The following is a 12,375-nucleotide window of genomic DNA, read 5'->3' as shown; positions in this document are numbered from 1 at the left end:
GCAAGTTTCACTGACTTTTTTTTTATTTGCTAACTTCTCTGGCTCATAAAAGGATTATCATTAAGATTACAGGAAAGCACAACCAGTGTGGCTCAGTGGTTGAGCGTTGACCTATGAACCAGGAGGTCACAGTTCGATCCCTGTCAGGGCACATGCCCAGATTACGGGTTCATTCCCAGTGAGGGTAAGGGCGGGGAGGGTGCAGGAGACAGCCAATCAATGATTCTCTCTCATCATTGATGTTTCTATCTCTCTCTCTTTCCCTTCCTCTCTGAAATCAATAAAATGTATTTTTAAAGAAAACTTTAAAAAAAAAGATTACAGGAAAAACATATACTTTAATTTTTGTCTAACTTAAAACACATTCTAAAACATGGATAATTTCAAAGATTGAAGAGTATTTTAATATCTACTCCTAATGTTGAGGATTTCAGTAAATAGATCTTTTATGAGTAGATCTCATCTTTAATATCTGAAATAAACTATCTATTTAGCAGACCTTTTATCATAAAATACTGTATATAAGGCATTTATCAAAAGATATGTATACTGACTTTCTATCTTCTTTTTCCTTCAGATACTTTTCTTTGGATTTGGGTGGCTTTTCTTCATGCGCCAACTGTTTAAGGACTACGAGGTGAGAAGAGATCATTTTGATTATGCTAATATTGTATGAATTTAAATTGTTTTAAAATGGGGCAGAAAGAATACCTCCATTAAAAAAAAGGTCATGTTAGATAAACCAGACAGAGAAAGGTAAAAAAAAAAAAGTCATGTTCACTTCCAAGATAGAAGTTTTTGTCAAATGAGTCCTATGCAATTCTTAACTTGGAGAATATGATTAGGCTTAGTTGGCTTTTTGTTGTTGTTGTTTCTTTGTTTGTTTTTTAAGCAAGTCGTGCATATAGCCAAGAAGCCAGGAACAAGAAATGCCACGCCTTGGTGACATCAGTGTGCACACCAAAAGCAAACAGTTATTCTTTGGGAGAGAATTTAACTTATGTCTCATAAATGTTCCTGTTCATTTGGGTATCAGACCTTCAGTATTAATGACCAATCTTACCTCCTAAATTAATACCAAAATCATTGAATCCAGAAAAATACCAACCTCGACTGGACTTTTCCTAATCGATCCTCCCCGTTTAGTGAAAGCTCCATGGTGACAGACTACTTGAGGTCACTCCTAGGTTGTTCTCCATTAAACTTCCCTCGTGAGATGGGGCTGTTGTCTGAAAGAGCCCGGGATTCTAGAGTTTCTGTTCTGCTCAAGACTTTAAGGCCGCCCGGGGGAGGGTCCAGAACTGGCCCAGGGTCTGCAGAGCATTGGAGAAACCCTTGTAGCTCTAACCTTTGGACATAAATCTGCCATTTTGATTGTCCGTGTCAGGAATTCTAAATGCCACTGTGACCCTGTCACTTCACTTTCTTATCCTTAAACTCTCCCTCCGCAGGAGGATGGTGGTAATAGTGACCCCTGATTCAGAAGTACACCTGCTTTCTTTTTTTTAATTTCTAGTTTATTTTTAATATATTTTACTGAAGTTATGTTAGGTAATAAAATTACATAGGTTTCAAGTGTACAATTCTGTAATACATCGTCTGTAAATTATATTGTGTGTTCACCACCCAAAGTCTACTTCTGTCACTATTTATCCCCCTCTACCCTCTCCTACCTACCCCACCCCCCTTTTCCCTGGTAATCATCATACTGCTGTCTGTATCTATGAGGGTGGTGTGTGTGTGTGGGGGGGTGTTATTGCTTAATCCCTTTATCTATTTCACCCAGCCCCCCAACCCCTCTTCCCTCCGACAGCTGTCAGTTGTTCTCTGTATCTTGTATGTTCTTTGTATGTTGTATTTAATTAAATATATATTAAGTGAATATATTTAATATTTATTTTGGTCATTAGATTCCACAAATAAGTGAAATCATATATTCGTCTTTCTCTGCTAACTTATTCACTTAGCATAGTGCTCTCCAGGTCCACCCATGCTGTCTCAGAGAGTAAGAGTTCCTTTTTATGGCTGAATACTATCCCACTGTGTAGATGTTCCACAGTTTTTATCCACTCATCTACTGATGGGCACTTTGGCTGCTTCCAAATCTTGGCTGTTATAAATAGTGCTGCAGTGAACATAGGTGTGCATATATTCTTTCAAATTAGTGTTTTGTGTTTCTTCAGATATATTCCCAGAAATGGGATCACTGGGTCAAAAAGGAGTTCCATTTTTAATTTTTTTAAATTTATCTTCATTGTTGAAAGTATTACAGATGTCCCCCTTCCCCCCACCCCATTAACCCCCTGTACCCTGCTCCCATCCCCTCCCCCAGGCCTTCACTGCACTATAATTTTTTGAGGAAACTCCATACTGTTTTCCACGTGGTACACCAATCTGCATTCCCATTACCTACTTTCATCTATTTCTTTAGCTCCAGGCAAGTTACTTTTGTGGTCCTCTTTCTAATGACTTGAGAATTTCTTCAAAATAAGTTTTCTGGCTTATAACCAGAAGATTATCAATTCAGCATTTCAAACAAGAAAATGACCCTCAGTCTTTGCTTGGCTTTTAACAGGTACGTCAGTATGTCGTACAGGTGATCTTCTCGGTGACTTTTGCATTTTCTTGCACCATGTTTGAGCTCATCATCTTTGAAATCTTAGGCGTGTTGAATAGCAGGTGAGTAGGGTATTAACTGGCTCTCCTCTTGAAGAGACCCGTGTGACGTTCTTTGCAGTAAATGACTTTCTTGGATCCCGTAGCTGAAAAAAATCCAACATGTGGGTAGTTTAGTCTCAGTGCTATAACAACACCAAATATGGGTGTCAACCACCTAGTAACTGGTTTGACAAAGATTGTGAAATAGCAGGGAAAAGTCTGACCATTAGCTCTGAGATATTAATTGAGAATAAGTTTCTAAGAGCCTCGTCCTACCGAGGCTTCACTCCTAGAAGTTTTACTTTTTCTCAGCTGTTCTCTGACTTCCACATGGTGATGGTGATTGAAAAATCTCTACTTGAGAAGATCAGAATTCCTCCAAGTTAGTTAAGGGTTTCTTTATTTTTTTTTTAATATATATTTTTATTGATTTCAGAGAGGGAGAGAGAGATAGAAACATCAATGATGAGAGAGAATCATGGATCGGCTGCCTCCTGCACACCCCCCACTGTGGATTGAGCCCGCAACCCAGGCATGTGTTGAGTACGGAGGCAGCCATCAATGTTTCTCTCTCTCTCCCTCTCCCTTCTTCTCTCAATAGAAATCTATTTAAAACTCTTTACAAAAATAAAAGAATGACTGGAAACAAGATTGAAAATAAAGGTGGGATGGTTTTGGCTGCAATGCTACAAATTAATTCATCCTTAGAGAACTTAGATCTGGGTGCCTGTGGTCTGGGAATGCAGGGTGTGATAGCACTTGCTACAGTCCTAACTCAAAACCAAACAATTAAAGGAATAAACCTAAACCGACCTAGACTGGAAGAGTCCACAGTATACGGGACTCACATGTCTGAAAAGGGACTTCTGTCTAGACCAGTGATGCGAACCTTTTGAGCTCGGCGTGTCAGCATTTTGAAAAACCCTAACTTAACTCTGGTGCCGTGTCACATATAGAAATTTTTTGATATTTACAACCATAGTAAAACAAGACTTATATTTTTGATATTTATTTTATATATTTAAATGCCATTTAACAAAGAAAAATCAACCAAAAAAATGAGTTCGCGTGTCACCTCTGACATACGTGTCATAGGTTCGCCATCACTGGTCTAGGGTATATAAAAAGTTCTTACAGCTCAGTAATAAAAGGGCAAATAACACAACTGAAAAATGGACAAAGGATCTGGCTAGGCCTTTCTCCAAATAAGATGAAAAGGCCAATAAGCACATGAAAGGATACTCCACAGCAGATCAAAGAAATGACAATGTGATATCACTTGACACCCACCGGGATGGCTATAATCAAAAAGACAGTAATGCCTTAGCCGCGTTTCTCAGTGGTTAGAGCATTGGCCTGTGGACTGAAGAGTCTCAGATTCAATTCTGATCAAGTGTGTGTATTTCAGTTGCAGGCTCAATCCCTGGTGCTGGTCAGGGTGCACATGGGAGGCAACCAATCTATGTTTCTCTGTCTGTCTCTTCCCTCCCTCTCTAAAAAAATCAATGGAAAAAGTATCCTCGGATGAGGATTAACACACACAAAAAAGACAGTAACAAGTGTAGACAAAGCTACGGAGAAATTGGAACCCTCATACACTGCAGGGAGAATTAAAATGGTGCTGCCACTTTGGAAAACAGTGGTAGTCCTTACAAAATTAAATACAGAGTTATCATATGACCCAGTAGTTCCACTCCTAGGTATTTAATAAAAATAAAAGCATATGTTCACACAAAAACTTATACACAAATGTCCATAGCATCACGTTTATAATAGCTAAAAAGAGGAACCCCAATGTCCACCACTAATGAATGGATAAACAAAATGTGGTTTATCTGTACAATGGAGTGAAAATTATCCAGCCAAAAAAGAAATGAAGTATTGATAGGTGCTACAGTATGGATAAACCTTGAAAAATTATGCTAAGTGGCCCTGGCTGGTATTCTCAGTGGTTAGAGTGTTGGCCTATGCACCGAAGGGTCTCAGGTTCCATTCCTGTCAAGGGTACATCCCTGGGTTGCAGGTTTAATCCCCAGCTCCAGTCGGAGTGCAAGTGGAAGGCCACCAACTGATGTGTCTCATCAATGTTTCTCTCTCCCCCTCCCTCCCTTCCACTCTCTGAAAAAAGATCAATGGTAAGAATATCCTCGGGTGAGGATCAACAAAACAAACAAACAAACAAAAATTATACTAAGTGGAGGAAACCAGTCACTAAAGACCTCGTATTACACAATTCCATTTCTAATAAATGTTCAGAATAGCAAATCGGTATGGACAGAAAGTGTCCTAGGGCTGGGAAGGTGGTAAGAAGGGGGAGTGATTGCCGAAACCGGTTTGGCTCAGTGGATAGAGCGTCGGCCTGCGGACTCAAGGGTCCCAGGTTCGATTCCGGTCAAGGGCATGTACCTGGGTTGCGGGCACATCCCCAGTGGGAGATGTGCAGGAGGCAGCTGATCGATGTTTCTCTCATCGATGTTTCTAACTCTATCCCTCTCCCTTCCTCTCTGTAAAAAATCAATAAAATATATTAAAAAAAAAAAAAAAAGAAGGGGGAGTGACTGCTAATGGGTATAGGATTTCCTTGTGCAGAGTTGAAAATGTTTGAAATTAATTGTGATGGTCACACAACTCTCTGAATATACTAACACCCATTGACTTGTATACTTTATTTTTTTTTCTTAAATTTATTTTTAAATATATTATTATTGATTTCAGAGAGGAAGGGAGGAGAGAGAAATAGAAACTTCAGTGATGAGGCAGAATCATTGATCGGCTGCATACTACACTGGGGGTCGAGCCCACAACCCAGGCATGTGCCCTGACTAGGAATCAAACTGTGACTTTTTGGTTTATGGTTGATGCTCAACCACTGAGCCACACCAGCTGGGCGAATTGTACACTTTAAATGGTGAATTATATCTCAATAAAATGATTATAAAAATTCTAAAATATTTTAATAAATAAAATATTTAGATGCAGTAATTAAAGTCATGCAAATCAGATGTTCATTCTGTACCACAAAGTACAGAAGAAGTATTTCTGTGTCTTTATAGCACACATTACTGTTAATATTTTTTTAATTCTTATGTAGAATAAGACTCCCAGTGGTGAGTGAGACAATAGTCAATGTGCCAGTAATAATATATGTTCATATATATTGTTATACATTGTCTATGAATATAACTAGAACACTAACATTCTCATTTTAATAAGTGAAATTTTAAGAGGTTAAGATGATTGTATGCTAGAGGCCCAGCGTGCGAAATTACGCAAGACCCAGACCCGCCACACCGGCGGGACCCAGACTCCCTCCCGCTGCACCTGCGGGACCCAGACTGACCCCCACCGCGCCACAATACTGAGACCCGCCGCGCCGTGAGACCCATCAGTGCACCTCCTGGTGACCGGTCGTTTGGGCGTTATGGCCACTCTATAAATGAGCAGGTAGTAACAGCCTAGTTGACTAGCTAGATGGGTATATTCAGTATTGAGTTCAAAGAGCAAGAGATCCTTGGAAGACTAACAAGAGTGACAGCTGCTGCCCCTTCCCTCCTAGTGACGGGCTTTGCTGTTTCTTGCAGCTCCCGTTACTTCCACTGGAAACTGAACCTGTGCGTCATTCTGCTGATCCTGGTCTTCCTGGTGCCTTTCTACATCGGCTATTTTATTGTGAGCAACATCCGCCTGTGTGAGTGTTTGACCCTCAGGAGCTGTTGTTTGGGGCCACCGCACGCACAGCATCTCAAAGGGTTGGCACAAAATAAATAGTGAATGAACGGTTAGGTTATTTGTCCTGCCACAGTTCTGGTTCTGGTTCTATCAGATCATCTCCCATAACTCAACCCACAGCTTAATTTCATCAACCATAAACCAAACTCTTAAAGTGGTAAGGATGCTTTCTCTAAAAATAACATTGTTCCATCGCTCATTTGCCAAGTGAACAAGCCAGCCAAATATTAATCAGTGTTATCCCATAGCTTTTCAGTAGAGCAAGCTCTTTAGCTTGTATCTGTTTAACCTTAGTCTTGTCTCCTCTTTCTCAGTGCACAAACAGCGACTGCTTTTTTCCTGTCTCTTATGGCTGACTTTTATGTATTTCTTCTGGAAACTAGGAGATCCATTTCCCATTCTCAGCCCAAAACACGGTGAGTGTGTATGTGTTGGGGGGGGAAGAGGAATGGGTTGTTTATAATTATCTGATACTGAAAAAAAATATTTTTAAAAAACTTCTGATTGTGAGAAATATAGCAAATTAAGTCTCTAAAAGTTTTCTGGTTTTGAACCAAATTGTCCCTTCATCCTAGGAGGTGTCACATGCTGGTTTTTGGAACAGACTTCTTTCATTTCAGAATAGGAGTTTTTGACCTTAGAGTAGTGAATAAACTTCAAGGGAGTAAGAAGTGGACAAAGGTGTCTTTAACTTCAGTGTCCTGATATTATATGTAGATTATGGGAATATATTTGTATGTGTATTTTACCAGATTCCCAAGAGGGTCTGTGACCCAAAAGGACACCGCTAAAGTGAGGCTAAAGATTCTCTTCAGGGGGTATATGGATTTGGGGAAAGATCAGTGAATAAAACACAATTTAGTGAAAATAGAAAATTTTCTAAGAAACAGTATCTCTCTTCACACAAGAAAGCTCATTTTAAATCCAGGAACAGGTCATGAACAGTCCTAATTTCTCTGCTAAAAACAAACAAAAATATCTTGACTAACAAATTCTTCCAGGACTACTTCACAAATACATATACAGATCTGTCTAAAATCAGTTAGCCCACCTGTAATAAACATACTAGAGCTTTCATACTGGAGCTTTTAAACTATATATATATAGCCATAGCCATAGCCAGTAGCTCAGTGGTTAGAGCGTCAGCCTGCAGATGGAAGGGTCCCGGGTTCGATTCCGGTCAAGGGCACATGCCCAGGTTGCAGGCTCGATCCCCAGTAGTGGGTGTGCAGGAGGCAGCCGATCAATGATTCTCATCATTGATGTTTCTATCTCTCTCCCTTCCTCTCTGAAATCTATAAAATTATATTTTTAAATAATTATATATATATATATATATATATATATATATAGTCATTTAACTTTTCTGCTCTATTATATTCTTATGGCAAAAAAACAAACAGAATCTAACTAATTTAAAGCAGAAAGGGACTTATTACTGGGTTTTAGGGAGTTTCTAGAATTTCTAGGAAAGTAGAGATGTGAAGAGAAGTATCATAAAAATACCACAGGACTAAACCTGAAAAAAACGGCTAAAGTTATCACCTGCCACTTAGGACTGTGACATCAGGGACCAGACAATAGAACCTGTGTCCCAGCTGCTCCAGCCCCCAAGCTCTGTTATTATTCCTACATAGTTACGAATGCATTTGAGGTTTCACATGGCAGGTGAATTTGATGCGGCCTCAGAAACATTCAGACCCTTGCCTTCGAGGAAATCTAGGAAGAACCTTGGGCTTTCCTCCAGGTTCTGTAGCGTAAGGAAGCAGCTAGGAAGGGGTTAGCATCGTGAATGAACCAGGTCTAGCATCTGCCTCCCCCATGCATCCTTCCGTGTCGCCTCGTTTCCTGTGCCAGGGATTTGGAAGAGAGGTTATGAGACTCTCCTGCAGGAGGAACGGAGGAAATGTACAGATTTTAAAGCATGTGCAACACCATAAACAACTGTATATTTTATAAACTAACTATTTTGAAATGTTAAATAACATTAAAGAAGGCCAAAAAGTTAAGAAACACCAGCCTACCAAAAACATTCAAACTCAACATGGCATGCAAGGCCCTCCGTGGCCTGACTGTCTCTGTGTCTGCCCTCCAGGCCTCCCAAGCTACTGGAAGTTTCTGGAGCTGCTCTGTCAGCCTGGACAACCCCTCCCTCCGTCTACCTGGGAAATGCCGATTTATTCTCTCAATAGTCAACTCTCATCAGTTCCTCTAAGAAGATTTTCTTGGCCTTCATTAGGGAATATTAATTGCTCCCATCTCAATGTACTTATATCACCTATAAAATTTATAATTGCTTGTTTTCTGACTTCCTCATTCATCTATGATTCCCTGAGGTCAGAAACTATATCTTGTTTATCTTTGTATCTCTAGTGCCTAGGGAGGAACCTAGCACATAAGTGTTTATTACCTGTTTATTGAACCAGTGAATGAAAAAAAGTTTAAGTCTTGCCAAGGTAGTAGATGAACTCATTCACCTGTGAGTTCCCTGAGGCCAGAAACTATATCTTATTTATCTTTGTATCAGGAAAGTAACTATCACTCTGGATAGGGATTTGGGGTGTGGTAATATGGTAAGGTGCCCATGTCAGTGTAGGGAAAGATTTGGAGAAGGGAGACCCTGATAAGACAGCTCTATCATATAAACTATATCAAACCCACAGAGAGGCAAATTGTTTCAGATTGGTTTGTGATATTAGAAATGAGGGACAAGAGCTATTAAAGGACCCCAGGGCTGCTTACATGATAGCACAAGGTCACATTCAATCCCAAACTGACGGAAGGACACCATTCTCCAGCTTTTTCCCTGTGAGCAGCCAGACCTTGCCCCAAGGAAAGAGCAGACCAGCATACCTTTTGGGCCTGAATCTGTCCCTTTTGCTAAACTCTCTGGGAAGATCCTGAAGAACACTGAGAGGAAGAGCTAGGGAGATCGTTGCCCTTTAGTCTTACCTTTGTGCTCCAGAAAGTAGGCATTTTGATTTTATGTCCAAGTGTCCAGGCGTCTAATTTATTTGGCCTGAAGAGAAGTAAGTTGGGAGAAAGTTTAGGCAGTGGCTGGGGAGCAGCCAGCCCCGCACTGCTGGGAGCTTTCCCCGGACTGTGCCACAGCCAGTGCGGTTTATTGCTGCGGAAATCACACTACAACTGTCAGACCTACATGAAAACATGTCTGCAAAGTGCTCTAAGCAGAGCCTGGCTCTGGAGAGGTTGGACATTCCATAGGGAAAGAGGAAGAGACTGAGACAGCATGTGAAGCAAGAAAGAATCTGTCGGGCAGATGTGACAGTGAATGGTCTGCAAGTTGCCTCATCGGTCTGACTCCCCATTTATTAGCTGGAAAACAGGAAAGATGATGATGGTCCTTTACTTCATAGAAATGCTGATGTAAGGAGATAGTATCTACAAAGAACTTTAAACCAGAAAAAAATATTCAAGAAAGGGACGTCACCTTAAACAAGATAAAAGTAAAGGAGACATTTTTCCAATTCCTTATATTTAATAACCTGTATTAATCCCTTGGATATTTTTCATGTTACTGGGTGATAACTACGTACCCAGAGTCAACAAATACTTGTTAAATACTTTCCATGTGCCAGGCAGCCAGGAAAACAAAGATCAGTCAGACATGACTCTTCCTGTAAAGAAGATGCAAACGCAAGGGGTATACGGAAAGTAGAAGCGACAGAATTTGGGTGAGGATTTGTTCATTCAGTCCACATTCCAGCTATTTACTGAGTGCCCAGTTTATATTCTGTGCTGGAGATACAACCATGAACAAAACAGACTTGACCTCTGCCTTCTTGAAACTTCTAATCCGGCAGGAGGGACTAAAGAGTAAAGAGGTAAATATATAAACAAATAATTGCCAATTGTGATCATTGTCACCAAGGAGCAAACAAGCAGCTCTGAGAGAGAATAGTGAAGATAAGGATACCAGCTTTAATGCAAGTGTTAGAGTCAGTCTTTCTATATTTAAACAGATCTAAAGGACAAGACCAAAGGTCGGCCCAGCAAGAAGGCACAAGAGACATCATGTAAAGCTTCAAGGTGTGTTCCAGGAGGAATGAGAGTCAGAATGAGAGTAGGGCACAGATTGTTAATGTTGGTGACTAGAGAGCTGATGGTGAATTTTCTGAGATAGGTCATCAGAAGAAGGCAGCTAACTGGAGCTTGGGATATGTTGAATTCGAGTTACCTGTGCACATCCAAGTGATGTTCAGTAGGCAGTGGACACAAAGTCAGGAGCTTAGGAGAAAGACATGGATTCATCAGTCCTCATGGAGCTGACTCCAGGAATCTAGAAAATTAGACATCCTCAGCTAACTGCCCTTAGAGGAAGCTGGGCAAACGGGTGAGATCACCCACGGAAGATGTATAGACTGAAGTGAAAGAGAATTCTGGTCCTTTTGCAGAGCAAAAGACCCAAAAGGGGCGGGGGGAGGGGGGCGCGGTGCGGAGGCAGCTAGAGAAGTAAAAGGGAAAACTGAGGGAAATGGTAATATGAAAGCCAAGAAAGGAAAATAATGTTCAATAGGAACAATTCCATATCATAAAAGATCAGATCAAACAAGGATTGGAAAATGTCATTGAATTTTGCAGCCAGAAGAAAATTGATGACCATATTACAGGAATGGGAAGAGCCCAGGCTCTGGAACTAGGCATCTTGGGTTTGAGCCCGCCTCTGCCACAGCTGCTGTGTGGCCTCCGCTGAGTTATTTAACCCCTTCCTGCCTCCATTTCCTCACTAAAGTGAGGATTTCAGTAACATCTACTTCCGGGTTGTTAGGAGGAATAGTGGGCTAATACAAGTGGAATGCTTAGAGCAGTACCAGGTACATAACAGGTGCCTCACGAATGTGACCTGCTACATTGCCATCACTGTTATCAGTGAAAGCGGTTCATTCAGTGTGGAAGATTCGGACGGGAGCTGGATGCAACCAGTTGAGTAATGAATGGAGGTGACGGGGAGTGTAAACGTCTCTCAAGGAGCTTGGCTTTTACGGGGAAAGGAGAGAAGATTGGTGACTAGAGGGAAACTCAAGACCACGGACAGATTATTCTTAGGAAAGAGATTTGAAACCGAAAGGAAAGAAGCAGCAAGGGATCCCAGAGAGAAGACAAGCAGTGGAACAAGAACAAGAGCCTGGGGAGGTTGGGAAGGGAAGAGCAAAAGCACACGTAGAGAAGTCAGCTTTAAACACCGTGTTGTCCTGAGGGGGCCAGTGGGGAGGATGATTGCAGATGTAAATATTTATAGTAGAGTAGAGGCAGTGCATGTCTGATGGCTCATTTCGTATGTAATACGGGCATTAGCTCTGGAGAACAGGATTGGAACATGGATTAGTGTCTGCTGAGGGAGTGGGAAGAGACGGCTGACCAAGGGCAAGAAAGGATCCTCAGTAGTGTGTGCTCTCTTAGGACGGGAGGCCCTACGTCTGTACTGGCCCCAGTATCAGTGTGCTTTCCAGCAGCTTCAGGCAGCTCGGGGCGGGCACCGGGAGGCAGGGTGTTGGGCTGGTTTAGGGACCAGAGCTTCAGGAGGGAGGGGACTGAGTCCTGGGGAGAGGAGTGGAAGCAAGGAAGCCTGGAGCCCAGCTCAGGGAGGAAGGAAAGGGAAGACAGGGACGTCCCGAAGAGTTCTCAGGTGGTGTCATGGAAACAAAGGAACAAGGGACTCAAATACTGGAATTTTTTTGTTTCAAAGCTAAGAGAATTTCTGAATGGCAGCTTAACGTTTGGCCGTAGAAGTAAATGGTTGAAGTGGGTTCTATCCTGGAAATAGAAAGTGAAAAGCAAATGAAAACTTTTTTTTTTCCTGTGAAACCAGATGTTCTGAGTTATTCTTCAGCATTGCTTTCTCTCCTGTATCCCAAATACATCAACAGCAGCATTTATTTTAACTACTGAGTTGATTTTCAGCATTGTCAAATAAGGAAGTAATTGATAATTAGAATACAGTCCATCATCTGAAATTCATGTCTTTGC

The 12,375-nt window shown here is 41.3% G+C and overlaps 1 protein-coding gene across 2 annotated transcripts in view; it reads left to right on the top strand.

Annotated features, from left to right (window-relative positions):
• Nucleotides 1–12,375, top strand: part of GPR89A (G protein-coupled receptor 89A) — a 52,948-nt gene that overhangs the window by 18,671 nt on the left and 21,902 nt on the right. For both annotated transcript variants that reach the window (XM_070396835.1, XM_070396836.1), the window contains exons 2-5: nt 578–637; nt 2,576–2,679; nt 6,240–6,346; nt 6,702–6,803. In XM_070396835.1, the coding sequence (XP_070252936.1) occupies nt 578–637; nt 2,576–2,679; nt 6,240–6,346; nt 6,702–6,803 (373 nt within the window). The remainder of the gene's footprint in view (nt 1–577; nt 638–2,575; nt 2,680–6,239; nt 6,347–6,701; nt 6,804–12,375) is intronic.

This window comes from Myotis yumanensis, unplaced genomic scaffold (assembly GCF_028538775.1).
Source record: "Myotis yumanensis isolate MYYU_CA2020_CCGP unplaced genomic scaffold, mMyoYum1.0.hap1 SCAF_17, whole genome shotgun sequence".
Taxonomy (NCBI): domain Eukaryota; kingdom Metazoa; phylum Chordata; class Mammalia; order Chiroptera; family Vespertilionidae; genus Myotis; species Myotis yumanensis.
Note: the sequence above shows the minus strand (reverse complement) of the source record. Positions and strands in the feature narration are given on the sequence as shown.